At 45.5% G+C, this 27,768-nt stretch overlaps 3 protein-coding genes across 3 annotated transcripts; all 3 read right to left on the bottom strand.

Moving 5' to 3' along the window:
* Positions 1-1,532: 1,532 nt before the first annotated feature.
* ART4 (ADP-ribosyltransferase 4 (inactive) (Dombrock blood group)) lies at positions 1,533-6,504 on the bottom strand. The gene is given in 7 exon segments (XM_009811768.2): positions 1,533-1,627; positions 2,426-2,835; positions 2,837-3,068; positions 3,071-3,143; positions 4,445-4,496; positions 5,212-5,242; positions 6,474-6,504. Coding segments are annotated over 7 exon segments (924 nt in total).
* A 343-nt stretch (positions 6,505-6,847) lies between these two features.
* Positions 6,848-13,790, bottom strand: LOC104257099 (osteocalcin). The gene is made up of 4 exons (XM_009811766.2): positions 13,687-13,790; positions 11,961-11,996; positions 9,871-9,940; positions 6,848-8,295 (listed from the first exon to the last, which is right to left on the bottom strand). Exons 1-4 carry the CDS (start codon positions 13,751-13,753, stop codon positions 8,166-8,168), a joined length of 303 nt encoding a protein of 100 aa, XP_009810068.1. The 5' UTR covers positions 13,754-13,790; the 3' UTR covers positions 6,848-8,165.
* A 2,805-nt stretch (positions 13,791-16,595) lies between these two features.
* MGP (matrix Gla protein) lies at positions 16,596-23,006 on the bottom strand. Its single transcript, XM_009811767.2, has 5 exons — positions 22,950-23,006; positions 20,140-20,286; positions 19,115-19,150; positions 17,855-17,930; positions 16,596-16,966 (listed from the first exon to the last, which is right to left on the bottom strand). The coding sequence occupies exons 2-5, from the start codon at positions 20,198-20,200 to the stop codon at positions 16,828-16,830; spliced, it is 312 nt and encodes a 103-aa protein (XP_009810069.1). The 5' UTR covers positions 20,201-20,286; positions 22,950-23,006; the 3' UTR covers positions 16,596-16,827.
* Between the last annotated feature and the right edge of the window lie 4,762 nt (positions 23,007-27,768).

Below are 27,768 nucleotides of genomic sequence, written 5' to 3'. Positions count from 1 at the left end.
TATTTAACCTGCTAAAACCTGAGGACACCTGAATTCCTTACGTGCCTACATTTCTAATGCTAATATTTCTCATGTTCCTAAGTTCTGCATTCCTTGCCATAGGATTTCCAAGGGAATGTCAGCACCAAGCTTATATGGAGCTGCTCCAAGAGTCAAGCAGTTCACATAAGTGCTTCTGGCTGTCCTTACTTTTGACTAACCAGCTGATTGGCAACTTATGCAGTCCTCTTATATTCAGATCTTGTTTGGATAGCTAACTTGTTGCTTACTGTTTTGGGCAGGGGATGGTGAATACAGAACTCCAGCTTCCTGCCAAGATCAGCAGTGTCTGAAAGCTGGGGACATTTGTGAAATGTGTCAGTGAGTTTCAGTTCAATTTTTTGATGATTCCACGGCAAAGTTAAATCACTGTGACTAGTCTCCTTGGACTAGTGGAGATAACCTCTCTGACCATAGCCTCAGCCCAGGGCTAGTGTCAGTGGAAGTGAGGGACCAGGGGTGACGAAGCAAGCAAGGCATGTTGGAAAGGGGAATTGCAGGCAGAAAATGTTTCTTATCATTTCCACACTGTTACTTTTTGGAGATGGGAGAACTTCATAGCTGTTCTGGCTTGGGTGTCTAAGGCTCCGGAAGTGCTAAATGAACGCATAGAAGTGAGAGGAGTCTACAGCTAAACCAGAAGTTCCAGTTCCAATTTGAGATGTTGATTCAACCTCCAGCATTAGACGTTGCGGACCAGCAAAGTAGAAAGGCAGGTAAATTAATTTCAGTCACATCCAACACCCATAAAGAAGACAGCAGTGGGCTCCACAGGCTGTCCTTCATTTCAGCGTGAAATGACCAGTGTGTATTCATCAGCCACTAGAGGACTGTTACGAACACAGGATCTGCCTGAGTTTTTCAGAAGAAGTGCTAAAGTCGAACATGAAAGCTGAAGACAGGCCTGACAAGTCTGGTGATCCTCTGCTGCTAAGTTCATGTCTCAAGGCAGCTTTATGCTTCTGCCCCCATGTGTGACATGCAGACAGTTAGCTTGAGATGAGAGCTATGGCTTTGGTGCATGAGGTCATGCAGTGGAGAAGGACCACTATGCAGCAGCCACAGACTTTACTGTCCCCTGGGACCCTACGCTCAAAGGAGATATGCAAGGCTGCACAATTACCCACTCAACTTTACCACAATGCATCCCACAGACAGACTCTGTCTCACTAAAAATAAAGCTACTAAGAGATCTGTAAAGAGTCCAAAGTCCATGTATGTCTTTCCTGAATACCTAAGCGAAAAGCTACCTCCAGCGCAGGGTGTCACTGCCCTTCAGAAAGGCCATAGATAACTGCCCTCCTACCTGAATGGGTCCAGGGAGTGTCTGTTTTGATGAACTAGGCTGAATGTTCCAATCTTAGCTGGAGAGCTGCAGCTGAAAGCAAAGGGAGGGTCGAACCTTCTGTAACAACAGGAACTCCAGAAACTGATTTCCTCTGAATTCTTCTTGCCCACTATTCAAATGCACATATCTGGATGCAGCCAGACACTCAGTAATTATGGGCTAAGTACATGAAAACTCCAACTACACTGGGAAGAACAGCAGAGTCGAGGGCAGTGGAACCACTGTTCTTGCTTCTTGAAGCTGAAAGAAAGTCAAGAGAGCAGTCATTTAGACCTCTTTTGGCTGCCTAAAGCTTCCTGCACTTGCTAACACAGCCTTCACCCAGAAGAGCCTTTTTCTCAAGTCTGCCTACTACTTTGGCTTAGATCCAGGCACAGAGTCTCATTCCTGAATAATTGTTTTGTGCTCAAAGGTTGCATTGACACACTATTGCTCAGAGAGACAAAAACAAGAGTCCTGTATTGGTGGTGGACTCACAGAAGGACAGGGTGGTGGAATGGGCCCAGTGAGGTCTCCCAGCACAGAACAGTTATCTCTGTAGCCAGGATACTCACAGTGTGTGCTTTGTCGAAGGATACCTCTCCTCCCTTCTGCCACAGGAGAGAGAACATGACTAAAGCAGCAATAGTTTTGTCCTGAGGCTTGAAGTGTAGCAGCCTTGCAAGCCACCAGAATAAATATCAGAATTCAAGCTGCCTGCAGATCTCATCTGCCCTTGCAGTAGGAATGCTGGTGACCCACATGCTTGTGTCCTCTGACATCCTTGCAATGGCAGATGGGATAAATGGAGGCTGCAAAGAACCCTGAGACCTGCTGTGTGTCAGGTGGATTCATCTTTAGTGAGATGTGGCGTGCTCCAGGTTTCAGGACAAATAGAAGAAAACTTGGTCATGTGGCTCTCATAGGCAAACACAGCGGGCAAGCTACAGATTTGGCCTTCAGTGTGGCCTCGTGTGGGTGCAGCTGGTGAGGGCTACTTGGGGTACGTGAGACCGGACTGTCCTGCGTCCCCCCTGCATGAAGGGCTATATACAATACCTTCCACGAGCTGGCAGTGGTACTTGCTGTAGTTCCCCACAGAATGCAGCCGGTTACCGTGCTGTGTCTGAAAGAAGCTTTTGATGAGAAAGACCTTGTAAGGGGGAATGAGGACTTCCTTCTCTGATGTGTAGTAAGAAAAGCCTTGTACAGCTATTCCCAGGCAAGTGGTCACTGTGAACAAAGTTTAATTCCCAAACTTCTGGGCTTCATTCCAGAGGCGAGAGGTAGAGGTGAAACGGCCAAATCGCACCATGCTGCCTACCATTGCCTCGACATGTAAGTCTTTCACACCCCTGTGCACCCGGTAGCACTTACGTTTCCCCACGCTCTCCTTGCTGCTCTGCCATTGCTTCATTATCTCGATAGCAGTTGTTAGGTAAAAGTGAAAATATTTGAAACTGAAGTTGTCTGTAGTGCTCTGGAGAGCTTCCTGCTGTAGATGTGGCCCAGTTCAGCTGAGAGTGCAGGGAAGAGTTCATGGTGTAAGCCATGAGGACTATGGCATGGCTCTCATGCATCTCCATCAGGAGACCTACTGGGCTTTGTAACAAAGCTTCCTGAGCCTTCTTCCAGAGAATCAAATAGTCCTTGTTAGCAGCTATTTCCTTTTGGAAATAGTCTTCTCGCTCCAGTTCTTCATCACCTGCTCTCTGCACCCCAGATACTGGTCATCAAAGGAATGCAGAGCCATATCTGTCATAAGGTGGAACACAGCCTGCAACATAAAAGCAAATGAAGATTAGCATCAGAAGTGTGAACTTTCTGTCTATCTCTATGGATGCAAGCCAGGTTTTTCCCTACCCTCCTCTTGCCCCTTTGTCATTATTGGCAGAGCAAGCACAGCAGGTAGGCATCTTTGACAAGCCCTTCCTGAGCAACCTTAGGTTATTGTTCAAGCCTCACCTCACGCAAATGCCACCCAGGATGCCAGAGTTCTTATTTTATGTGGATCAGTAGCATTAAAAACTCTAGGAGAGTTTGCCCTTCAGAGGGTGAGGGTATACAGCCTGCAGGACAGACCCAAGGTCTATTTATTTCCATATTCTGCTCATGATTTGTCAGTGGCTTTGAAGAGAGAAAGAATAAGCAAAACAATGTGCTCAAGGCAGTGCAGCCTGAACACATCTCAGGGGTGTATTTCTTCTTCCTGTCTTGTCATACCTCTTGGACATGTTTGGATGTTTGGTACTACAATATAGTAGCACTGTGCCAAAACTTTCGTTCATCCCATTCATCTTAGTGAGGCCAGCTGGGCTTGTCATGTGAATAAACATTAAACACGAGTCGGGATTTACACAAATGGGTGCTATAACAGGAAAATAACCTCTAATATATCCTGTCTATGAAATGGCACACTAATTACCTGTTTCCAGCATTTCTAATTAATAAAAAGCTTGTGTAATAAAACCTAAGTAATTATGTGAGTTATGACATTGTTCTTTTTGCTTTTTGATCTCCTGGTAGACTAGTCAAGTATTGTAGTCAGTTGGTAGATAGTTGAATTCCACAAGTAGATATTCACTTCATCTCAAATATTCAACCCTGACACCTTTATTAACCTCTGAACTTATACTGGCCCATAAACTATACTGGGATTCAGTTTCTTTCTCCATGATACCATAATTGCTTTGAGAGAAAGCCAAAAGGCAGACATAAATAATAGAGCAATATTGTTACTGTCCCATCCAACAACACACTGCTTTTGTCAGAGCCTCAACTGAGACAGGCTGGGAAACAAGAGGAACAATTCCATGAGATCTACTCACAAACACCTGGGAAACAATCTGGCTCCAAACAAGAGGAAATTTCCAACCAAGTAGTTAAAAGGAATTAGGACGGGTAAGAAATGGAACAGAGCAACTGAAAGCAGAAGAGTTTAATCTGAACCCAGAGCTCCCAAAAGAACATGTTTCAAGTGAAAAAAAAAAAAGGGGGGGGGGGGGAAGGTTTATTTCAATAGGATGAGCAATTTCATAATTTCAAATAAAGAACAATGTTTACTTTATCCCCTCTTACCAGCCTTTGCAAGGAGATCAGAAACAGAAGGCTGGCCAGCAGCACTGGTATCCTAGAGTACACCCAAGATATTGTAAAGAACATTGAGCTCAAGTAGAGGTCATTCACATCTGTTTATTTCCCTTTTTTTCTTGAACTGGAAAATTCTGCAGTTTGCAATTCACACTCAGGTTTTGGTGATGATTCTTCAACCAAAGAGTCACCAGATTCTTATGGCAATTCAGAAGTCAAACAGACAATTTGCTGGTAGAATTATGCCCACAATCCATAAGGAAGGGTCAGGTTGCACCAACTCCAGCTGATGTAGTTGTCCTTCACCTTGATAATTCTCTTAATTCCAAGGTATCTGGTGTTACTGTTCTTGCAAAAAGGAAGAAAACTCCAGCTTGGAGCAGTTCAAGGCAGTTCTCTCCTGAGGAGTCATGTGTCAGGATGAGGTGGAGACCACTCCTTGGTCAAGGGCTTAAGAAGCCCTTTTAAAGAAGTGCAGAGTTCTGATAAAGCCAACAGAGAAATGCAGGGTAGGTTGGGATCCCATCTGGAAGCAGAGATAACATAACTGTCCCTCTCTTCCTTAGCTCCCCCTGGTTTCTAATAATGTTCTGCAATCCTACCCATACACCACTGCAGAGTGGCACCTTGTTGAACTGTTTACATTAAAAACACTCAGAATGAGTGTGTAAATACAGATTCTATACTGAGACTAACCCCTCTCTAGTAGCTGCTTTGCAGTGACCCTTCCCAATAAAGGGCAGTGAATTACTCACCTGCAAAGCCCCATGGCCTCCGTCAACTCTTCTGAAAGGAAAAAGAGCCAAGAAGAGGCATCAGGGCCTCATTCTGACTACAGAGAAGTGAAGTCCATTGCCTGTTGGTGATAGGCTGGGTGAGGAGGGTGCTTGCAGTTATGGTGTGATTCCCTGGGAGAAGAGACGTTTGTGCCGCTGCTTAGATCCTGTGGACAGAAAGCATTTGCTGACTATTGCTGAAATAGGGTGAGAGATGACATAAAGATCTCATACTGGGTTCCTTTCAAAGTGTTCTGTAACACTGCACCAGCTGATGCTGCTGACAGTATCTGCAGCCACTGGTGATATGAGATGATGACATGAAGAATGATACAAAGTGATAAATGCAGCCTATGTACCTCTCCTTCTTGGAACTGTTCTAACATCTTGGGCTGTATTTCGACTACTAAAAGTGAGTCTGGAGAAGAAGTTGTGAATTTGTTCAGAGGAATCTCTTCTTCTATTTATGTAGAGATAAAAAGGAACTAAACTGTGACAGGCTCCAGCAGGAACTTGACAATCAGGATAAACAGCACCACTAGAATGTCAATTCAGCTGTATATAATCCAGTTCCAGATTATGTCCCTATTTTTCCCTTCTGGCCTCTTAGTGTATGTTGCAGTATGAAGTGAATGAGGAAGAAGGCCCACTGAATTTGCATTTTCAAATGCTTCTGAAGCAACATAGTGTACGGTTTATCGCGTGGCAATAAATATAATGTCCATAAGATGGCAGCAGAGGATGTATAATGGTATTTAAATCTGCATCGATCAGGTGAAAATCGAGCCACTCCAGTCCAGCAGTAAATTTGTAATGTGATTTGTGCACTTAGATCCCCAAAGGCCATAATGACTTCAGCTTATATACAGATCTGGTGACACAGAGCAGATGACATGATCAAGGCTTTCGCGTGCAACTTCCCAGAAAAAATATTTACTGAAATGGAGAAAAAAAGTACAGAAACATGAAAATACAGGCAGGAAGCTTGATTTTCTTTTTTAGCAAATAAAACCATGCAACAGCAAAACTCCTAACTTCTTAGTACAGCAAATACTAGGATTTCACTAATCTCTCTAGAATTTTTCCCAGCAAAATTTTCACTGCTTTCAATGAGCACTTTGTTCATTTTTACGAGATGGCATTCAGAGGAGAGTTTTGCTGTGAGCAGTGAAGCCCCATCAGTTTATGCCAACAGGGGAACCAGTCCCAGGTGTTTGACCAAGCGAAGCAGAGGTACTTACTAACTGTCTTCTCCTTGGCCAAGGTCAGCATGGCCGGTGCAAATCGTAGCAGCTTGCCAAATAAGAGATGCTCACACTCAAACTGGCAGCCATCTCTGTGGACTTATCCCGTGTCCTTACTTCAGGGTAAGATCTTTCAGAGAAATGCTGAACTCAGTAGTTGGTGAATCAGGAATAGCCTGGCCATCTTCTCCCTCACTGTCACTGTGTACTGGGATCGTGACCTGCATTTCAATGTAGCCACTTCTCATTCACACTGGGGCACAAGAGGGGAGAAGGAAGCCTCACGCACCTGGATCCTGTTCTTCAGGGTTCATAGGAGCACGTTTTATCTTCTAGGCATCCCTAACTGCAGATAAAGGTTGTACAGAGGAACAGAGAGAAGCAGCACACCAACTTGCTTTACATGAGCAGTATTTATTGCAGTCAGCAGCTGGGAATGGCTGCACCAGCTTACATGCAACCAGAGAGATTCAGTCTTTCTCAGTCTCCTGAGGGTCAGCAGTCCATGTCCTTGGAGATGGGATCTGCCATCTACCTCTCAGGGAAGGAAAGCTGACAGAGCACATCAAGGGAGGCTGTGCAGAAAGTTGCTAAGGTATAATATTCATACCAGAGGACACAATGAAGTAGTGAGGAGGGAAGAGGACATGTATACAAACACGCACACATTTTTTATATATACATATAAGAGAGATACAGGTTGCCTTGAATAAACCAAATGCTGACCTAACTTCAATCCATCCTTGAATCGATTTTGGTTTTGTTTATTTCATAAAGTTTATTGGGTTTTTTCTTTGCTTTTTTGGGGCTGTTCAGACACGTTCACTTTCAAGCATAAATAATAAAGCATCAGAGAGAAACAGATTATTGTTTTGTTCTGCTTGGGTATATTCGGTTTCACCAGAAACCAGTTGTAACAAAAACAACAAGAGATTTCCAAGTTACTTTTTACAGTCAGTCATTGAATGCAGCATACAAATGGAAGGGCTTATATAAAAGGACTCCTTAAACACACCTTTTGGGATTTATCTGTTGTTACTATACAGGCAAATTTTGTGACAGAATAATCAGAAGAGTGTACCAGAACCTGATTTCTGGCTATGTAATAGTATTTTCACACTTCTATATTTACAAAATGATCCTACACTGGCACATATTTAGGGTGATTATACTACCTGAAAATACTGAACTTTCCCAGTCATTGTACCAGGAGGCAGCCATTCTGCCTTCTTCCCAGTGAGCATTCCAGGATCAGATCCATCATATTTACACACATTGTGACATTCTCCTTCTATAATCCTCCTGCATTTTGTAGAATAGGACAAAAGGTCTTGTTATGTTTCTAATGCATACATTGATTTTCTTGAGAGGAATCACAGTTTTCTCACCTACTGCATCATGGGGATTCAAATGGAAGGAGGTAAGACAGAGTCTTCTCAATCATTTCTGGTGAAGCTCAAAATATCACAAAAGATGGCTGAAGATAAACATTTTTGATGAAAGGAAGAAAGCTAATGCAAGCTCAACAAGTGGGATAATTATTGCCTTGGTGTTCCAGCTGGCTGGGGAGACAACGGAAGAACGCCCCAGTCTAGATGTTTTCCTTCCCTCCTTCCCACTCACAACCTTCTTTCTCCTGGGGGCTTCAGACTGGTCCCAAGCACAATGAATGAAGTGCCTGTCCCATCCTTAGTATCTCCCAAAGAAACGGTTGTAAGCCATGGAAAATCCTATTTGGTCAGAGAGATAGTCACAGGGGGGGTAGTTTTCACAACGCTCATGCATCTGCTCCATTGGATTTTTGTAATACTCAGAGTACCTGGAGTAGACAAAGAGAGAGATGCCATTCTGCAGATTCAGTTGATGCAGTTGGAGAGGTTTCACCACTAACATGAGAAGAGTAATTCCCCAGGGTGCCCCAACAGGGGACTTCTCATGGTAAGTTAAACATCTACTTACATGGCAATAGACTACTTGATTAATGCTGGGAAAAGTTGGAACTGAACCCAACTTAAAACAATTGCTCTTGAGGTTTTATCATCAAAGGAGACCACAGAAGCAGTTAGTGTTGGGGTTTTTTTGTCCCCAACCTCATTCCCCAACTACCCAGGAATTTTTTTTTGTTGGTTGGTTGGTTGGTTCATTTATTTATTTATTTATTATCTGCTTACCTTTATTCGCTCCCAGTTTCTGCTCACTTTCCCACTAGCCACTATTTTCCTTTAGCTTAAGGAGTTTCCTCTAATCGCCCTCACTTCTGCTGTTGACAACAACACTATCCCCACTCAGTGTTTCTTTTGCCAGGCTAAGCAAGCCCAAAACTTTTAGTGTCAGCTATACACTCTGATGCCCTTCTCAACTCCTGTTCCAGGTTTGGTTAATCTTTCCTGACGACTGTACACAATGCTACAGGAGAAGCCCCACCAGTATCTCAGTAATTGTTACTTTATTTCTGTATTGGATATACCCTGCAGCACCCTTCAATTCCATTTGTTGCATCCGTATTTCCAGACTAACCTTACCTTGTGATCAAATAATACGCTGAGCTGTCTGCCTACCTCAGTCCTTCCTATTAATGCTTATAGCAGGAGCTACTTTTACAATGCCCCACCTGTAAGGGGGTAGTCAGTACAATCAGTACAGTTGCTACTACAGAATTTCACCTTGTTTTTAATCACTGCAGGTTTCAACATCAGCCAGTTGCTCTGATGCAATACTCTGATCCTCTTTTCCAGAGATGGGGCCTCCCAGTCATCTATTATCTAAAAAACAATATTATCCTTCCAGTCCAAAGGCGGATTGAATAAAAATTCTTTTTAAACAGACCTATATAAGACAGTGGCTTAACAACCCTTTCAAGGAAATATGTGAAGAACATTCTTGGATGATCTCAAATTTCTTCAAATGTTTATAGCTAGGATTTCTCCAAATCTTTGTGCCTAGGATTTCTGCACAAATGCATGTAGGATCTACAGCTTCAGAAAGAACAGCCATTCTGATCTAGCCTCATCCCTGCAACAGAGCTGTGCTTTCTTTGTAGGGAGGCAGAGGCAATGACCAAGGCTATGTGATGCTCATCATCCTGGAAACTGGCTCTGATTTCCCTGCAGGTTACAGCAGCTTCTAACTTGTATCCTGCTGTCCCCATGGCTAGCCCAGACAGCTAGTATTGTCTTCCTCCCTGGGAGGAATATCAGAGTCCAGCTATGAGCTCTCAAAAGCATATTTATGAAAAAAGAACCATTTATCTATCAATAAGTGTCTCCTACAGCCTTTTTGTTTCAGGACATGAAAGTAATAACAAATTAATGCCTTGTAATGTCCTGTTGCCTTCCCACCCCCTCTTCAGAACCGGTCCAGAGTCCAGCTCTCAGCCTGACTCGTGAGTTGTTACCATTCATACAGGCTGGATCTCTTCTGCCTCTTCACAAAGGCATTGGCAACTTCTTTTTTAATCTTGATGCCTACCAAGAGAGGACACAGCAGGTTAGAGATGCAGGGCCATGATCTATAATCTATGAGACCAGTCTAACCTCTGAAAATGGACAGTCTACTCTCTTCACAAGCAGATGACTACCACGAATCATCCTGATTGCCCATTCATCTCTCCCCATCCCACTGTCCACTCAAAGCCCAGCAGCTGGGCTCCCTCCTGACTCCAGCCTGCACATCTACATGGACCAAGGACTTTTTCTGTCATAAACTTCATTCCCTTATCACACAGCATAATCTGAGTCCACAGCAAATGTGCAGAAGGCAAAGTCATGACAGCATAAAATACGAATAATGAGAAAATGAAGGGAATGGCACCCTCTCTCCCTAGCCTGCTTAACTTCAGAGTCTTGGTTTCCTTTATGTATTTTGACTTAGACTGAGAGTGATGTGGGATACCAGACACCAAGGCTTAAAAATACTTCTAATAAGCCATAACAACAGGCGGCACATGGAAATACTAATGCTGACATGTGCAGAGTTCCATGAAAGTTGAAGGGTATAAAATAATGATGGTAAACATCACCCAGTGAGAAATACACCCAGGAGGTGTGAAGATTCTGGTGTTCAGGACTTGGAGAACATGAGACGTCTTTTTTCCATGACAGCACTGGCCTGGTCTCCACTAACACACTGTGTCAGCGCAGTTGCTTATTTGTTCCCTTGGATTTGTGGTTGTGCAAACACCAGGGTGCTGTAGAGCACCCCACAAACAGCAGGTAAAGCCACGTCATACCTCCACCCCCAGCCATGGCTCAGCACAGCACAGCACAGCCTCTCTCCATGGGACACCAGCAGAGGTGTGCATGGATGCCGGCACACCAGCAACACAGGCAGCTGCACACCAATACATGTTTCAACAGCGAAACTGGCAAACTGTCGCTGTCTCTCGGGGAAAGCAGTTTCTAAGACCTCTGCCTGTGGGGAGACTGTGGGGTTTGTGCCCTTCCTTGCCTCATCATCGTGGGGTGTTTAACTGTGTTTCTGTTTGGCAGGTGAGAGGTGCGTCCTCTCTAGCAAGCTAGGGTTTAGTCTGAATCAAAATACTGACTACACAGAAACTGCCAGTTAATGAGCTGTCAGGAATCACCACCTTTCCCTGAACACTCTTTTCATTTTTTTTCTCTTTCCCGATCTGTGTTTGTATTGGCTCACTGGAGAAACACCAGCTTTTATGCTCCTCAGCATCAATGTTGTCCTTTAAGGTGTGAGAAAGGAGAGACGGGGGAGAACGAAAGGGATTTTCCATACAGATTTCTGCCAGGATCAGCTTGCTGCAAAAGCTGTGGACATCTCAAGGGGTGCAAATCCCCATGTTCCAGGCAACCTCACAGGAGGGACTGCAGCCCTCAGGAGCAGCCAAGGCAGGCACTTGCTTTCAGGGTCTCCAGGTTGTGGGATTTGGCACAGATGTCACAGCCTGTTGCCATGTGGCACCGAACCTTTCTGCTCTGTGATTCCGCACGCCAGACTGACTGCTCAGCAGATCCAAAAGACCAGTGTCTGGAGGCCCTGGGGCAGGTTCTGCCCTCTTAACAGTTTGGGGATGCAGCAGTCACTTTGGAAAGGTCTCTGAGGCCAGCTCAGAGAAGCAGGGAGACTGGCCATGTTGCTCCACCCACATCACCCTGTTTCACAGAGGGCAGATGCATCCAGCTGCTAACAACCTGCAGGACTCCTGTCTTGTCTGGAGGCTACTCAAGGGTTGTGGAAATGCAGGCTATGGCACTATCACACCTGGCGTGATGCTAGGCTGCTGGTGCAGGGAGGCTGACCTCCCTAGTGTCTCCTGCCCCCATGGCTGTGAAAGGCAGCCTCTCTGTTTGCTGCCGGTGCTCCTGCACCTCAGGGACTGCTGTACTGAGGGAGCAAAAAGGGAGCAGCTAGAGGGACTTAGCATGGTTCTTGTTCATCCCTTGATTCTATCAAAGGGAAGAAGGGAAGCAGATGCAGGACAATGGATCTGGGTGGCGGTCACAACCATATACTCACTGGCAGTGCTGGGAGATCCTGAGGGGTCTTTGGGATCTGGAAGACAGACAGAGAGGAGTTTGCTTGTGAGTCCTTCTTTGCTCCACTCTAACTGAATCCCTCTGCCTACTGGGTGGATCCAGCTCCCCTCCTTTCCCAGAAAGTCTGTTCCTCCCCAAAAAGGGTTTTATTAACACCCACCATTTAGGGATAGACTTCTTCACCACAGCAAAATTCACCCATTATGCGTGGATCTGTTTAATTTCAACTTCCTCTGAGCCAAATTAAATTCCATATAACCACTGTGGAAGCTGGAGGAAGACCTTCCTCCTTCTCCCTCCCCACCCTTGCTAAGAGCGGGGACAGCTAGAGCTAGGGGACCATTTGAGCAAAACCCCAAATTTGGACAGAACCTGAAGATAGCTAAGCATCTCATCTATCTTTGGAAACAGAGATTGCCTTAACTCTAGGGAGAAATCACAAACTAATGATAGAGAAGGGAAATAGGGCCGAAAATTAGGAACAACTCTACCCTTGCAGCTTTGTGGCTCAGGGTTGAAGTACCTGGCTCACCAGCCCTCCCAAGAGGAATTTATACACTATATTTCTCTGTTCAGTCCTAATCTTAATCCTTAATGGTCCCTGCAAACACTCAAGAAAAGCATGCTCTAACAGAAATGGTAGGTCTCCTAATCTTGGCTTTCCCACACTGCCCTATTTCACAATTTTTTTCTTCCTTTATTTCATCATATTTTTCTTCAACAGTGTCAGTTCCACCCAAGTTACCAGGTATTTGGCATAAGTGTATTTATGGGCAGAAAGAGGACTCTAGAGACCAAAAAAATAACAACTGTGCTTAAACAAAAACTTTGTGTGAAAAGGATTGCGTGTAGTTCTATTTTTAAGCTAAGTATACATTCCTTGGATTTAAAAAAAAAAATAATTAAAAGTTAGTCCAAGGCCATTAAGCAATCTAGAATAATAATAATGAATAAAAAAAAGCAGATATATGCTCAAGAGTGAAAAAGTGAGAGAGAGACTGAACAGTATTGAATCATGACATATCTGATGCCAAGGACTGAATTAAATATAACTCTGAATGGGTTAATACAAGAAATGACAGGGCCCTCTCCTGCTCGGCTTCTCTTTTGCTGCTGTGAAGGGAAAACACTTGTTTTTCTGATCTTTTCCCCCTTCCCTCTCCATCAACTATAGAGCTGCCACTACATTACTGTCTCTTGCTCATAAAGTCACCATGGCTAAATCACCTTCAAATGTGATGTGCTCTTATTTCAATGGGACATGTCCCTTTTTTTTTTTAAGCACCGATAGGACTTTTTTCCCTCCAGAAGTTCTCCACATCCCACATTTCTCAGCAGATGTAGGCTTGACTCAGTGCCTATCTCTGTGATCCTACAGCATTCCAGGGCTGGCAGGTACAAAATCCCTCTCCCTGTGGTCGACACAACTCTGCCTGCAGCTCAACCCTCTTACTCAAAAGTGAGTATCCAGCACACCTTTGCCAGTTCACCTAAATGCTAAATGCAAGAGATGAAGCTGTCTGCTCCCGAGCCCTCTCTCATCCATGATTCTCTCTCTCAGAGAGAGATCTGAAGTTGTACAGTGACCGGCGGTGCACCTCCTCCCCCCGAAACTGTGCGCCTCTCCCAGACCGAAGGGAGGCTGGCGGCAAGCTGCAGGGTTGAGCAGCGCTCCCAGGAGCCTTCCCGGGAAGATGTCACCTTACCTTTCTCACAACAGCAGAGTGCTGCCAGGGCCAGAGTCATGATCAGCGGTGCCAGCAGACTCCTCATGTCTTCTTTGGCTGCACTAGTCTCCCTAACCTCAGAGCTTTCCTGGAGGTTACTGAAGTTCTCCAGCACTTGCTTTCGCACAGCAGTTTATATCCTGTGATTGCCTGGAGAGATCGGGGCTCTGGCTTGTGTTCCTGTGTCTGAGTTCCAAAACAAAGCCCATTCTTTGGGCCAGGAGATATCAGGTCCTGGCAGCCATTTTGACATCCATCTCAGGACTTGTGGCATTTCCAGAAGATTTTATCTGAGGTTTTGAATGGGACTGTTGAAGAAAAACAACTGGATAAAAAAAAATCAGTTTTATTACAAACATGGAAGTCTTCAGCTTCTTGCCGGAAAGCCAGGGGAGAGACCAGCACACCCTGAAGTAGAGCAGCTTCTTTCATGTGATGGAGCTCTCTCATGTGGAAAATCAAATGAGACTGAACCCAGTGGTGACCCTTTTCCCCCACCCCACCCTGACTCATTCCCCTGAAGGTAAAGAAACCCATGAAACAGTTTGCATAGGGCAAACACACAGTAGATTTTTGCTTCAGACAGTTTCATCAAACTACTTTGGAGAGCTGAGATTTTCATACTGTTGGGACCTTTGGTAGTTAGTTTGTGGGAGGGTCTTTCTTTTTTCTTCCTGGAAATTGTCCTAGTAAGGAGGCTATTGGTTTGGCTTGTCTTGTCTAAAAATCAAATAAACCTTGACACTCCGAAAGTGTTTTATTCTTCAGGACTTGAATGGCTGTGGTTGCTTGGTATGTCAAGAGCCCTGCATGGGCTCTTCTACAGCCTATATACCAATAAGCCCATACTTCCCAAACCCACCAACCAAGTTCCTAAAGCCATGTCCCAAAGACAGCACATGGATCACGTTTTCCTCCACCTCACATCCAGTCCTCCTCGGCCCCATATGAGGGGGAAACATCCAAGGGTTATAGAATTCGAGCCTAAAAGGCTCCCAAGGGCAGTCAGAGCCATTAGGAATTATGCCAATCCCTAGAAACACTGTCCTTTAGCTTAGAGAAATTTCATGATTTAAAAAAAAAAAAAAAAAGTTTAACTCTTCTACAGTGCAGGAAAGACTGAATATATATACTAACAACTTCCAGCAAAAAGTATCTTAAAGAGCAATAGTTTAAAAATAAATAAATATCTAAAAATAGAAGGTATTCTAGGAAAGTTATGTTTCCAAAATGAAACTTGAAAGAATATAAATACACAATTCTAGTAATCAGCTTTATTTCTCTTCCCAACTTTTCCCAAGATTTCTAACCAGCATGTAGTCTCTTAAACATGTTTGGTTATTGCTTACACTAACAAAATCCCACAGAAATCTCTAGTATTATTCATTATTTATACTGGTAAACCGGAGGCTGGAATCGCCAGATATTTCTGGACACAGACTCAGATAGCACTAGCCCTGTGACTTCCATTTTGGTAGTGTCATAGTGTCAAGTCAAACCCAGACACTGCAGACTTGTTGACTTTAGGGTATGAAAGTTTTGCTCTGGTTCGTGATCATTAGATTCGCCTGCTTGGGAACATGCAGAACAAGTGTGGGTGCAAATATACCTCATCCGTGTGGCTTTTTTTCCTTAAACTCATTTATTTCTCACTTTTTCCTTTGGACAAAACTTTAGCAGCTGTCAGGGTGGAGTTGCCTATCAATCAGAAGTGTTTTCAGTAAATAAATCACATTTCTTTCCAAAAGTTCATCTTCAAAGCTGGCAAAGTCTTGAAGGATATTTTGCAAGAAAATGTGTGTTTCTAATGTGGCAGGTAGATTTGGCTTTAGACTTAATTTCACAGAATAGTCAACAATTTGATACTTTATACCTCATAGCCTTTGATAGTGTGCCATGAATCTTTCCCACTTCTATAATTTGCAGGTGCCTGTGGAAGCCTGGAGATGTGAATATTGAAAGCAGCTGTGCTGAGCTGAGATAGAAGATGTTATGTCTCCTACGCACCCCACACCAACGCATCTCCGAGCTGCTATGGCTGCTGACCAGCCCAAAGCAGTATTGAATTCTAGGGTATGTCAGCACTGGTTCTTCTTGGCCTGGGGACGGACTCTGCAAGGTGCCCTGGTGCCGGTGACAACCCAAAAGCGGTCACACTCACTTCTGAGTGGGCCAGGAGGTGCTCAGGAACCTGTGCACAGGGTCAGGCCACATCTTCATTTTGAATGAGTTATGAACAATAAAATAAAATTGGACTAGGTGAACAAAGTTGGGCTTAACCCCAAACACTGGGTTTCTTTTATTTTTTTATTTACCACCTGGAGCCCCTCTTCACCATAGGTTTCTGCAGCTTTCTAGCACTATCAGAATCATTCCAAGTGGAAGTAAGAACATGAAAGGGGATTCCAAAAGGAATTATGAGTAAAGTCCAGATCACACAATCCTTTCTACAGGAGCACACTACATGAGGACCTGAAGGTACCTGCATAAACAAGACGCAATTTACAGGCTTTTTCTGTCACTAACTCTTGCCCTGACTTTGTTTTTAAGATTAAACAGTGCCTTCTGAATTTTGTTTCCTAGCTGAGGAAAGATATTATAGATTTCATTTTCAAAAACTGCATCTCACCCTGCCTTCTGAACACCACACCATTTTAAAGATGTCTGAAGACTGGGAACTAAAATTTTCCAGTGACCTCTAAAAGAAGCCAACTGAAGACCCTGGAACAAAAACATTGTAGATCCTTTCAAACTCGTATGATTGCAAGGTAGTGACTTTTTTCCACAGTCCACACCGGATTCTATGATAAACAAACTCAGCTTCTTTGTGGAAAATTGCAGGGCCCCCCCTCCCCCCCCAAAATACTGTGACTCATGAGAAGATAGTATCAAGTCAGCAATTTATTGTGTAGTAAACACCCACATCCTGAACTCTCTCTGATCTCTGCTATGTCAGCTCAGCCCTAATTAACACAGTGTAGGAATCCACGGCTACATGGGAGAGAAGCAGCAGGCAGGATAACATAAAGGGACACAAGCAACTGAATATGTTTCAGAGCCATTGCACTTTTGGGGAGAATACCCTGGGCTTCAGGCCCCAGAGTGGGGACAGGCCATCCTTTACTTAGTCCTCCTCCTTCCAAAATAGTGCCTGTAAGCAGCAGCATAGCCATGGCGAAAAGCGTACAGTTCGCAGGGGTAATAGTCTTCGCAGATCTCCCTCTGACGTTCCTGGGGCGCCTTATTACGCTCCCTGATTCTGCAAAAGTAGGATAGATGAGTAGTAAGAGGTGCCATCTTAAATATCTGTCTAGTGCCCTTTTCTGACCCACAATCCCCTACCAGGATTAAGGGTCCATCACCAGATTCCATCATCCAGCTACCAAGATGTTAGCGTACCAGCTTCTGTGTTCAGCTGCACCCAGGGGAGTGATGTGACAGGAGTGTTTTGCCTCCCCAGGAAACCTTTTCTTTCAAGGGCTAAGTAGGGTGGGGGGGAGAGAGGGATGGCTCCTGCCTCAACCTGAGGAAGAGTTCTCCCTCTGCAGCCCCTCCAGCCAGCTGCCTTCAGCTCTTCTGCTCTTCCGCTCTTCCCCAAAGCCATGCATGGAACAAAGACCTGAAACATCCTGCAAAGGGGCCACCTGGTACTGTGGAGAAGGTTTGCCTTGATGCCTCGCTGGGAGATGATTTCTGTGCTTCAGCCTTTATTTTCACAAGCCCTACATGAGGCATGAAACTGCCTATATCTGCATTTTATAGATGAGGTAAGGAGGGCCCCAGAGGGCCCTGTGATTTAGAAAAGGTCAGGCAAATTCTGCATGAGAGCTGAGGACTAGAACAAGGTCTCAAACTGAGCTTCCTTTCTGGCCATTCCACACTGCCTCCCTCTCCTTCTGTTGGTGTTTCCTTCAGATAAATTAGGCAGAGCCCTCCCAGCACATGACTTGTCCTCAAATGCAAGGACTCTCAGCTATCTGAATTCTGGCTTCTCCCACGGTTGCAGACTTCATGGGCACCTCACACTTAGATAGGGGCTGAGGCTTCTCAGAAGTCACCATGGCTTCCTCCCCCGGTACCAACCTGTGCTTGGCAAGGAGAGACCTGTTGCCACTCCCATCCTCAGTGTCCTGAGGCCATAACATACCTCTCCTGAGAGATGGCTTCTAGTCTTGTATCAGCTTGTATGAAGTCATTGGCCCTTCGCCTGTTGATGAAGGGATCTGAGAAGACAAGGAGTTGTTCAGAGTAGATAGACACTTTTTCAAGGCCAGATTTCAACAAAAACTAGCTTGTACATTTGTGGCAGCATCTTTGTTTGCCCTCCCACGCACAGTGAAACCCACGACCTTTTAGTATACCCTGCTCTCCATCCCACTGGTTCGTGCACAGGCTCTCCCTCTGCCTTGTGCAGCCTGTATGGAAGTCCACATGCTGCTTTAGCTCTGCTGTTACTCAAGCCACCCGGGGTAAAGCTACTGTGATTTTGCTGCCACAGCCCCTCTGAGTGACTGGAGCTTGGCCAAGAGATAGGTGCCAACCTGCGCAGGCAGTGGGAGGTCTGGGCATGCTCAGTAGAATTAGAAGAATTGTGAAATTACAGGCAAAACCAGGAAGGGCCTGAGTAAGTCTATCTGTCTCCAAGGTTAGGCAATCACTGAGCAGTCTGTATGGCAGTTTTGGACTGAGATTCCTGAAGGTACCTTCTTGTCCTTTTTGAGAAACATCCCAGCCCTATTGCAGAGTTCAGGAGTCTATGGATGTCTTTGGCATTGCCTCCCACATGTGCTTTTGTGCTTCTGACCAGCTGTTCTGTGTGATTCTCCCAGATGGTCTAATTTCTTTTTAGTTTCAAACCATCTGTTCTCTAACCTCTCCAGGTTATTGCTTGTTCCATGGTGAGACTCTCCACCCTTTCATGCTTCTCCTGTGACACTAACTCTCTCTTCCAGACCAAGGATCCCTCCTGCCCATACATTCCACCTGCTTCTTCCAAAGTACTGGAAGTAAGGCTCTCCCTGTCCTTGGGGAAATACAAATCATGTCACTGGCTTCTGCAGTTACCTCTTTCCATGCTCATCACAGACCTTTTTGAGCAATGTCCTTTTCTAGTGTCACTTAACCTGTTTTAGGTGGATGCAGCAGGGATCTAAGTTCATGATTCTTTGTTTTCCAATTCTCATTATATTCTTTGCAAAACAAATCGGTATGCACTTGTGCCCGAACATGTGAAGTCTTTTTTTAACTCTCTTCCTATTCGTCTTGCAACTCCATCACCCAGTAAATTCAATTTCCCTGGGCTGAGCGATTCTGCCTATTTAATCTCCACAGTAAAGTACAAGGAAATGGTCTTAGAGATGTCTGTAGCACACTTCAAATTCAAGAAAATAGTAAAGCAGTCTCTTACTGAGATACTCATGGGATTCCATGCTCTCATGGGACTCTGGGGAAAGAAAGAGTAAAACATGTGGTAAGACACTGTGTTGATGGGATTCACAGTCTTTCACGCACCACAGATCAATAGAACGCGTACACAGAAATCAGAGAAGCCAGGTTTTAAGGCACCTATTTAAAAGGAAGAGAAAGGGATCAGTGGTGTGACCTAGCATTTATATGAGGAGTTTAGGGTGTTCAGGAGTTTAGAATGGAGCTACCTGGTGTCTTAGCCAGGACTTCAAGGCTTGTGCTTGGTCTTCCAGTGTGTGATTCTCAAGCATAGTTCCACACCTTCATGTTCCTGACACTACAGTGGACATGATAGCCACTTACCTTCAAAGCCTGCATGTGTGCTTAGGGAATGGATCAGCACAGTGAGATGTGCTTGACTCTTGCATGAAACGGCATCCTAATTCCACCAGTATGGAACTGTGTGCCTGACAGGAAAAGGAGTATGATGCTACAAAAAGAGAAAGGGGAATCTCCCCATTAACAAGGAAGAAGCCTTGATTTGGCTTGCAATAGGCTGGCAATTGAGAGACCCTTGGCAAATAGCCCATGGGAGAGTCACACCCTGAGCACCTCCTATGCACCCCTGCATGAGTCCTCCTTTTAAATTGCCCTGGCAATCAGCAGGGTCCCCCAGCCATCCTGCAAGGTAGCCACAAGTTAAAATGACCTTAGCAAAAATTATTTAGTCTCTTCCACCTCCTCTTATTTTATTCCAGACAAAAAAGTGGCAGAAAGATGAGCAGTCTGTGGGGTGAGCTGGAACAGATAGGAAGGGGCTGAAGCATCCTGGACCACAAATCACAATGACTGGAGGTGACAGCTCTGGAGCAGGGCTAGGAGGATCTGTCACAAGGGCAGGAAAGCAGGCAAGAGATCAAGTTAAGGGGAAAGAAGACACAAAGTTGAATAAAAAACATCTGAAGAGACCCAAAGATGTCTGCAGGTTTGGAGTTATCACTCTACCCAGTAAAAAAGGTCACCTACCATAGCAAGTAGCAGCCATCACCAAGACAGCCAGGAGTGTAAGGATGATGAGAGTGCGCATTGTGCCAGTGCAGGGAGGAATGTCTCTGTCTCTCTTGCTGTGTCTCACTCTCTTCCCACTGAGGGCAGCTGGAGATCCTGGGCCGCCTGCAAAATGAGCAGTGGAATGTTTATTATGAAAACAGAGTCAGGAGGGGGCCCATGGAAGAGCCTGGGGAAGGCGGCTGCTGGCTGGTACACATTCTTTATGGAGAATTACAAAACATCCTCTATTAGCAGATTGAATCAGGTTTTGGGAAGGAGGGGGCATGCCCTCTTCCTCTCCCAGTTCAGGGCTGGAGGCCATAATTCACAGGCAAGCATGTCATTAGTACTCCACGCTCAGAAAAGCTGGCCTGCACAAGTGGAAGGAATTTCAGGGGCTGCCGGGGGCCTGGAGGGAGAGGTGTGTGCTGATCCCAAATGTAAATGTTTGCCTTTCTTATTTTTCCTCTGATCTGCCCTCTTTGCCCTCGCCATCCTCTGTCTGGATACACCCAGCCCAGACTGTTCTGTCAGCTTTGCCAATGGACACATGGAGAATGAGGCTTCAAATGCTTCCTGCCCACTCAGCCCCCCTCCCTCCAGCTGGCCCTCATTGCGGTCCCAGCCTGCCAATCATCAGAGGAGGAATCAAACCCTTCCCCTCTCCTAATTCACTGCTCCTGGAGTGACAAGCATCAACCTAGAAGAATCCCTTCTGCTGCAGGGATCATGACTTTTGCATTGAGATGACAGCAGTACCCAGAACTCTATCTCTGCAGGTCCTCACTGTGGTCCTGACCCTATGCTGCTCTTCCAGCCCAAGGGACAACATCTTGTTGAAGGCAGAGGTAACCATATCGCTCATGACTGCTGCCTCTGTGGTCTAGCACTAGCAGTCCTTGCCCCACTGGGCACTGAAGTCAGATGTCAATGCAAGGCTTTTCAGCTGGGATGCATCTCCCAGGCCAGCAGTCTCTGGGAGCATTACCTCACCTTCTAGCACCTAAAGAGCTTGTCTGGGACTAATGTCATGGACAATATCGATGGACAAAAGATGGGGTGTTCCCCTTTCCAGCTCTGTGGTACAGTAGAAGGGAGTGAAAGAAGAAAGAAGGAGTTACAGAGATGGCCATCCCTGCTGGGTGAAAAGCAGAGAGTAGTTTGCTAGAGGCAAGGCAGGGAGGGAAGGTGGGTACCGAGTACCTGCCAACCCTCCCCCATGACAGTGGTGGGGCTGGGACCATGCACACTGCCTGGGGATGAGCCTAGGGCACAGTAACCATTGTTACATCTGATCCAAGCTGTGGTGACTGCCTGTTTTGTCCATGTGTACATGCAGGCATCAGGATTTCTCACCAACAGGGTGCAGACTGAGTGCACTCTGGGTGCAGACCATTCCCCCCTCAAGGCAGTGTAGTGTTGTCACTGCTGTCACCTGCAGAGGCCCGTCTGGGGAGCCACACTGCAGGTGACACAGCCAAGAACTCCAGGGACAGCTAACCAGAGCCTAACACTTCCCCAATGGGGAGTGAAACTTCAGTGGAAAAAGATTACTCTGGGCTTTACAACGTACCATTTCAATGCCAAACTCAGGTCCTTGCATGAAGCCTGTGGTCTCTGGGAGACAAACTGAGCAGGGCCTTAAACTTCAGACTAAAGAGAAAGAATAGCTTTTCCTTCCCATTATCCCACCCCATGTGGAGAGCAGCTCAGTCCTGCACCATCAATGCCCCCCATACCATCCACGTCCTGCCCGTTCAGTGCTCCGCCTGAGATGAGGAGGAAAACTAGGTTGTGCTGGGGCAAAAGACAGGAGCCTGCTATAGACATAAGGTCAGAGGAGAATTGAGACTTTTCTGCTGTCCTTCCATGCCCTGCCACTCTGGTTTCTTCAAGGGAATTCTCTGCTCTTGGATTGTTTGCATTCCTTAGAGTCCACGGTTTTGGAGTTAGTGTTGTATGTGGATTTTATAGGTTTCCTGAATGTCTTGTACACTCTGGAAGCTGCCAAGCAAGGGAGGCTTGACGGAGAAGCTGGAGGAGAGAGCCCAGTGGGAAAGCAGTGGGGCACAGAGATGAAGATGCTGGGAGTACTTTGGAATGAAGGTGAGGCTGCACAGTGGGAAACTCCAAAACACTTTCCAGCCAAACCCTCTTTATTTATCTATCTTCACTCAGAGCAGAGCCCTCTGCTTCCTGGAATACTCTGCTCCCATTTCAGAGGACTCTGATCCCAGAATGCCTGGAGCATCCCCTGCCATGAACCACAGGAGAAGAGCCACAAACACCACTTTAACCCAAATGTTTCATTTTTCACCAGAGAGGCAATGCATTTTCCAAGGGATGAATAAACTTGCTGGCTACACAGCCCTATTACCAACAAATCTCCTTCAGGGAACACTTTCCCCTCCAAAAGTACATCTTCTTTCCACTGCCCCTGCACTTTTACAACACACATCTCCCCTCTCCAGCATCAGTGTGCTGCCCCAGAGGTAACACACTATGCAGCACAGTGAGCCCAATCCCCCTGCTTTCTAGCAACAGCCACTGGTTAGAAATACAGAAAGAGGAGCTAAGATGAATTGCCTGCAAATGCCAGGGAAATATCTGCAGTCCTCCAAATAAAGGGGAGATCAGAAAAGCAGCCCTCGGACCTGTCTCCTGCTAGAGTGGAGAGTCAAAATGTTACACATGCCATAACTAACATTTTGCAGCTGTGAAGCACCAGCAAGACATTAGTAATGAGCAGCCGTCCAGGAAAAGCAAGGCGGTCCTTGCATACTTACTAAGCCGTCACTTCCCCGCCAGCCTGCAGCTCCTGTCTGAGGGGGCAGCTCTCCCAGCGTCCTGGACCCTGGACTGAAGAAGAGGGGCCTTTTATTTATTAGCATTTATCACTGACTCCTCCCCTCTTCTGTCTCCCACTCTCGATCCACCCCCAGGCTACCACCTTCTCTGTCAGAAACACCTTCTGCCCACAGCCAGGAAACCAATAGCCTCAAGGAACTGAGCCAAGAGGGAGAGGATAGAGCCAGACCAGACACAAGGGGCTAGTGGGGGCACAGTCACATCCAAGCTGCCTTTCTGTGCCCAGGAGCAGTGAGTGGACAGAGGTCTGAGGACAAGCTGCAGTCTCCCACTTTGCAGCCAGACACCCCCCTTCTCCACCCCCTCCTTCCCTGGCCATGCTCTAACTAGAGCCGCACTGCTGGCGAGGGCATCTGCTCTTCCACAGGGAGCAGGCCAGGAGGCCTTCTCCCATCTCCTTCCATGCTCCTTTTGCAACTGTCTGATCCCTCCTCCTGATGGCAGGCTAATGGCAGACTGAAAACTCACGTAACAAATGTGTCTGCTTTTGGAGGCAGCTCTGAAACCTCCAACAGTGACAAACCCTACAAGGCAAAGAGCTGGCTTACACACACCCAAGCCCCTGAGATGCACCCTTGCTGCTCACACAACACCCACAACAGTGCTGGGCAACACATTGGACAACCCAGGGCACGTGCTTGCTGGACTGGGCTATTGGTCCTGCCTGCACCCAAGCCAAGAGCACACATGCACTACGCTGGGATGCTGAACCTGTGCAATTACCAACCTGCAGCAGTGCTCCCTCACTCAGCAGAGATCCACACCTGGTGCATACTTAGTATGGATACTGGCAGGTCCAGTCCTCAAGCAAGGGCAGGCACAGCCTGAGGGAGTGAGCTCAGCAGAGGTGAGATGGAGGGGATGACCAGCTGCAGAATCAGTGGCTCAGGAGGTTAAGAAAGAAAACCCATCACATCTATTCACTAGCCAAACAGCTGGTGAGTGTAGCTGCGCTGGTCCAGGAAAAGACCAAGTGTGGCCTGACTTACAGTCTTGTTTGCAAAATGAAAATGATAGCATAACTGTAGAGTTAAAGAACCACCAAATGATTGGTACAGAGGTGGGATTTGCTGCACTTTTACAGGACACCTTGTCACCCTACAACTCACACATGCATTTTTGATCTATGTACTTTTGCCTGGTTCCCAAAGAACAGTGAGGGTCTCCCGTCCAAAGGTGGGATCTTAGCACCTACAATGCTCGATGAGTTTGGGGTAAGTTCAGACCCACCTGTGGAAACAAGGTACCACATTATATGTGTCCTTGTAGAAGCAGCTCTTGGCCCTCAGAGCCTGAGAACAGCAACCCTGAGCTGCCCTCAAGGTATAGGGCACATAGTCATGAGCCACCTTTGAAAAGCAGTGCAAAGAGGAGGACATCTCTTGCCCTCCTCTACCACCCTTCAGGGACAGCTGAATATTCAGCCCTGTGACATGCTGAATGCTGAAAGACATCAGGACCCAGAAGATCTGGTTGTCTTATCTACCTAAATATAGAAAAAGCTTTGTGCCCTGTGTCATCTGGCAAGTTTTTAGTTAAGTTGGAGAAAATGGGCTTTAAAGCCAAAATTGTGAGATGGTAAGGAACGAGACAAATGAGGCAGAAGCTTGAGCAGTGTAAAGGAGAGATGTTGAGAAATTATGGATTTAATTTTTCTTGGGACTAGTTTTATTGAATACTTCATTAATGACTGGCTTAAAAAGGGACCACTTGTTGAGGAAGTTTGTTGATAACACAAAGCAAGAAAGCAACATCAGTGGAAGGGTGGCCTGAGACCTCGTACAAGAGGAAAAGGATGACCTTGAAAGCTGGAGTAACAGAAACAGGGTAATATGCAATAGCGCAAATGCAAGGTCTTCCAAGGGGATTAGCAGTAAGAATTCCTGCTGTAAACTAGGAGCTCATAAGCTGCAAGTAAATGGGGAACAAAAGGAACAATATGAACCAATAATCTAAAAGGTGATCACAGAAGACTGATGCTGAGACATCTACTGAGTATCTGCCGGCAGATATGGGCACCTGTTAGTGCTGCTGGATAAGATAACAGTGAGACCTCAGCAGAATTCCTCTGTGTGGCCCAGGTTACCCATGTTCATGGAAGAAGAATTCCTGTGGGAAGTGGTGTAGATGAGGACTAACAAGGCGGGGTGATTTGCAGTCACCCCCAAAATGACAGACCTTTACACCATAGACTGTGGGAGTCACCAAGCCTCTCCTTTCCTGAGTTATCCACAAGGCTTTTCCAGCAGGACAACAGACTAGCAATTAGGTTTTGTTTCCAGTACTCCCCAAGGGGCTGTTTCAGAGCCAAAAGCTCTCATGATTACAAGTTCCATTTCCAACCTCTGTATCTTTAGGGCCATAATCCATATCCATGTGTCCCTCATCGAGTGCCCAGCTCATGCCAGGAAGACTTCAGCAGAGTTGCTGAGCACTGCAGCAAGGGAATAAACCCTATCAGCTCTGCGACAGAGCAGGGTTTCCAAACCCAGGTTGCCCGAAGTATCAAGTAACTTGACTCACCGATCTGGACAAGCTTGCTCCTGTGTTTCAGGATGTAAGTTAGTCAACCACCACATAGTCTATGGCTTAGGAAGTGATTTCTCAACGTGATAAACAAGTGCTTTTTGGAACAACTAGTTCTACAGCACATGAGAAAACAAGACTTTATTTTTACTTTTTCATTTAGTCCTAAGTAATACCTAGGAACTGATCCAAGAAGCAAGTATAATTGAGCCATTAAGTAACAGTGTCAGAGTGTCCACAATATAACTAAAGTCAACAACCTCATGGAATAAATCGTGCTGAAAACTAGCATACTGACACTAAGCTTTAGAAAGGGAGATGTTTTTTAAACACAGGAGCTAGTCAAAAGACTATGAAATAAAAACAAACAGAACACATTTCAGACATTTAAAGAACTTGATATACATATCTGAACGTGTGTTAGCTCTGGCAGCAAACTCACTCAGCTACCCGAAATTAACCTTAAACTAGTTCAAAAGCTCATTCAACCTTGGAGAAACAGAGATTTAAACATTTCAAAACTAGATTTAAAAAGTTCCAAAGATTAAAAGAAAGGGGGACCACATAAACAGGAGAAATCTAGTTTCACAGCAATCAAACAACTTTTTTTCAAAATAACTGAAATTATTCATTTCCATTTCGGGGGGGCGGGGGGGTGGAGAAAAGAGTAATTTTATAACAAGTAAGTGGGCTTTTTTTCCCAACATACATTTAAACACATGTCTTTGAAATCTGTTTCCAGATTTTCTTTTATGCTTCCTCCAATGTTTTGGGCCAGGGTGCACTTTAGAAACTCCCCTTTCCATCCTACGCAATGACTTCCATGGACTTTCTCCTGCCCATGGATGTGGAGCACACCTGCACATTCAACCTGAGGGGTGTCACTCTGGACTCTGGGGCAACTGGTAGCTCAGTATCCCAGTGCCAAGGAGCAGGACTGAAATTAAACACCATGAAAAGGCCCAGATCCTGCCTCCCTGACCAAATCCAGAGGGTGAGAGGATAATTCTTCTTCCACCTGCAGTGTCCTACAGAATGTGGGCCTGTCTCCACATTAACCACTACCATAAGGAGAGGTCTCTAATTGGTGAGCTGTGGGGTTTGTTTGGCTGGTTGATTAGTTGATTGGTAGATTAGGGGTTATTTTTAGCCACCATATTCTGTTGCTGGTAGTAAATCTTTAAATTATTGCAATTCAGAGATGCAAGACACAACCTCACAGCCACAGTCTATGGAGTACTGATCCTCGAAGTTACTCCTTGTAATCCGTCAGACGTCAAAATGAAGCCCAGTGTCCTGGAAAAATCTCAGTCTGGGTATAAACACAGGAGCATTTGGGGTCAGCAGTACAGTTCAACAGGAACTCATTGATCTCCATTTCTGCTTGCTACAAAAAGTGAGCCTGGCTCAAGCCTTCGACTCCAATACTCAGCACTCTCCATGGGATATCACTGAGTTACCTTAAAGACTGACTCTCTCTGTTTGGCCAGGACTTCCTGGAACAGCTGTGTTTGGCTGAAACAATGAAAAAAGATTACTGGTAACGGGAAGTTCATGAGCACAGAAGACTAAAATTTCACAGAAGCCAGACCAAGGTTATTTAGTTCACTGAATAAAGCAACCAAAGCATTCAGGGCTAAGAGCTAACCCTGTCACTTCCTTTGGCTTCACCCCCACCCACCCACACATGTCCACATACACTGATCAGCCTATTTCTCTTGCTGTCTGGGAAGGAAGGAGGAGAGAGGATAATGTTAATATTATTTGGATGTTGAAAAAATTGGCAGAGGCTCCTGTGTAGGGATTAAATAATCCATATAAGTAACTAGAATTGCTTGTACTTCAAGTATCCTATGAAAAACTGAGCAAGCAAAAATTTGAACTCTGACTATAAAAACAGGGTGTGCTTCTGAGTTGCACTCTTATGGGAAAGGGGAGCAGAAATCTCTCTTTCTTTTACACCCCCATCCCGCTTGCTTCACCACATGAGCACAAAAATGTCCTGACCTGATTCATTCTTTGGGATCAGATGAGACTTACTCGCCTTATTTCCTGTACAGGCATGCAGAGTGATAAGAAAGCAGCTGTGGTTTCACTCTTCTCATCCATCTAGTAAATAAAAAATAACAATAATGCTTCTTTTTTCAACAATGAACTTAGATGGCATCTTAGAACCAAAATCTGCCAGTCCTTGTGAAGCCAAGATTGGAT

Source organism: Gavia stellata, chromosome 4 (assembly GCF_030936135.1).
Source record: "Gavia stellata isolate bGavSte3 chromosome 4, bGavSte3.hap2, whole genome shotgun sequence".
In the NCBI taxonomy this organism is placed as follows: Eukaryota; Metazoa; Chordata; class Aves; order Gaviiformes; family Gaviidae; genus Gavia; species Gavia stellata.
The sequence above is the reverse complement of the archived record's forward strand: the minus strand, read 5'-3'. Positions and strand labels throughout refer to the sequence as shown.

Coding starts and splice junctions, on each gene's coding strand:
- LOC104257099 (XM_009811766.2), bottom strand. CDS start 13,753: ATGAGGAGTCTGCTGGCACCGCTGATCATGACTCTGGCCCTGGCAGCA. Junction 11,997..13,686: donor ACTCTGCTGTTGTGAGAAAG/GTAAGGTGACAT, acceptor TCTGTCTTCCAG/ATCCCAAAGACCCCTCAGGA. Junction 9,941..11,960: donor AGGATCTCCCAGCACTGCCA/GTGAGTATATGG, acceptor CTCTCTTGGTAG/GCATCAAGATTAAAAAAGAA.
- MGP (XM_009811767.2), bottom strand. CDS start 20,200: ATGCGCACTCTCATCATCCTTACACTCCTGGCTGTCTTGGTGATGGCT. Junction 19,151..20,139: donor GATGGCTGCTACTTGCTATG/GTAGGTGACCTT, acceptor TTCTTTCCCCAG/AGTCCCATGAGAGCATGGAA. Junction 17,931..19,114: donor GGAATCCCATGAGTATCTCA/GTAAGAGACTGC, acceptor TTGTCTTCTCAG/ATCCCTTCATCAACAGGCGA.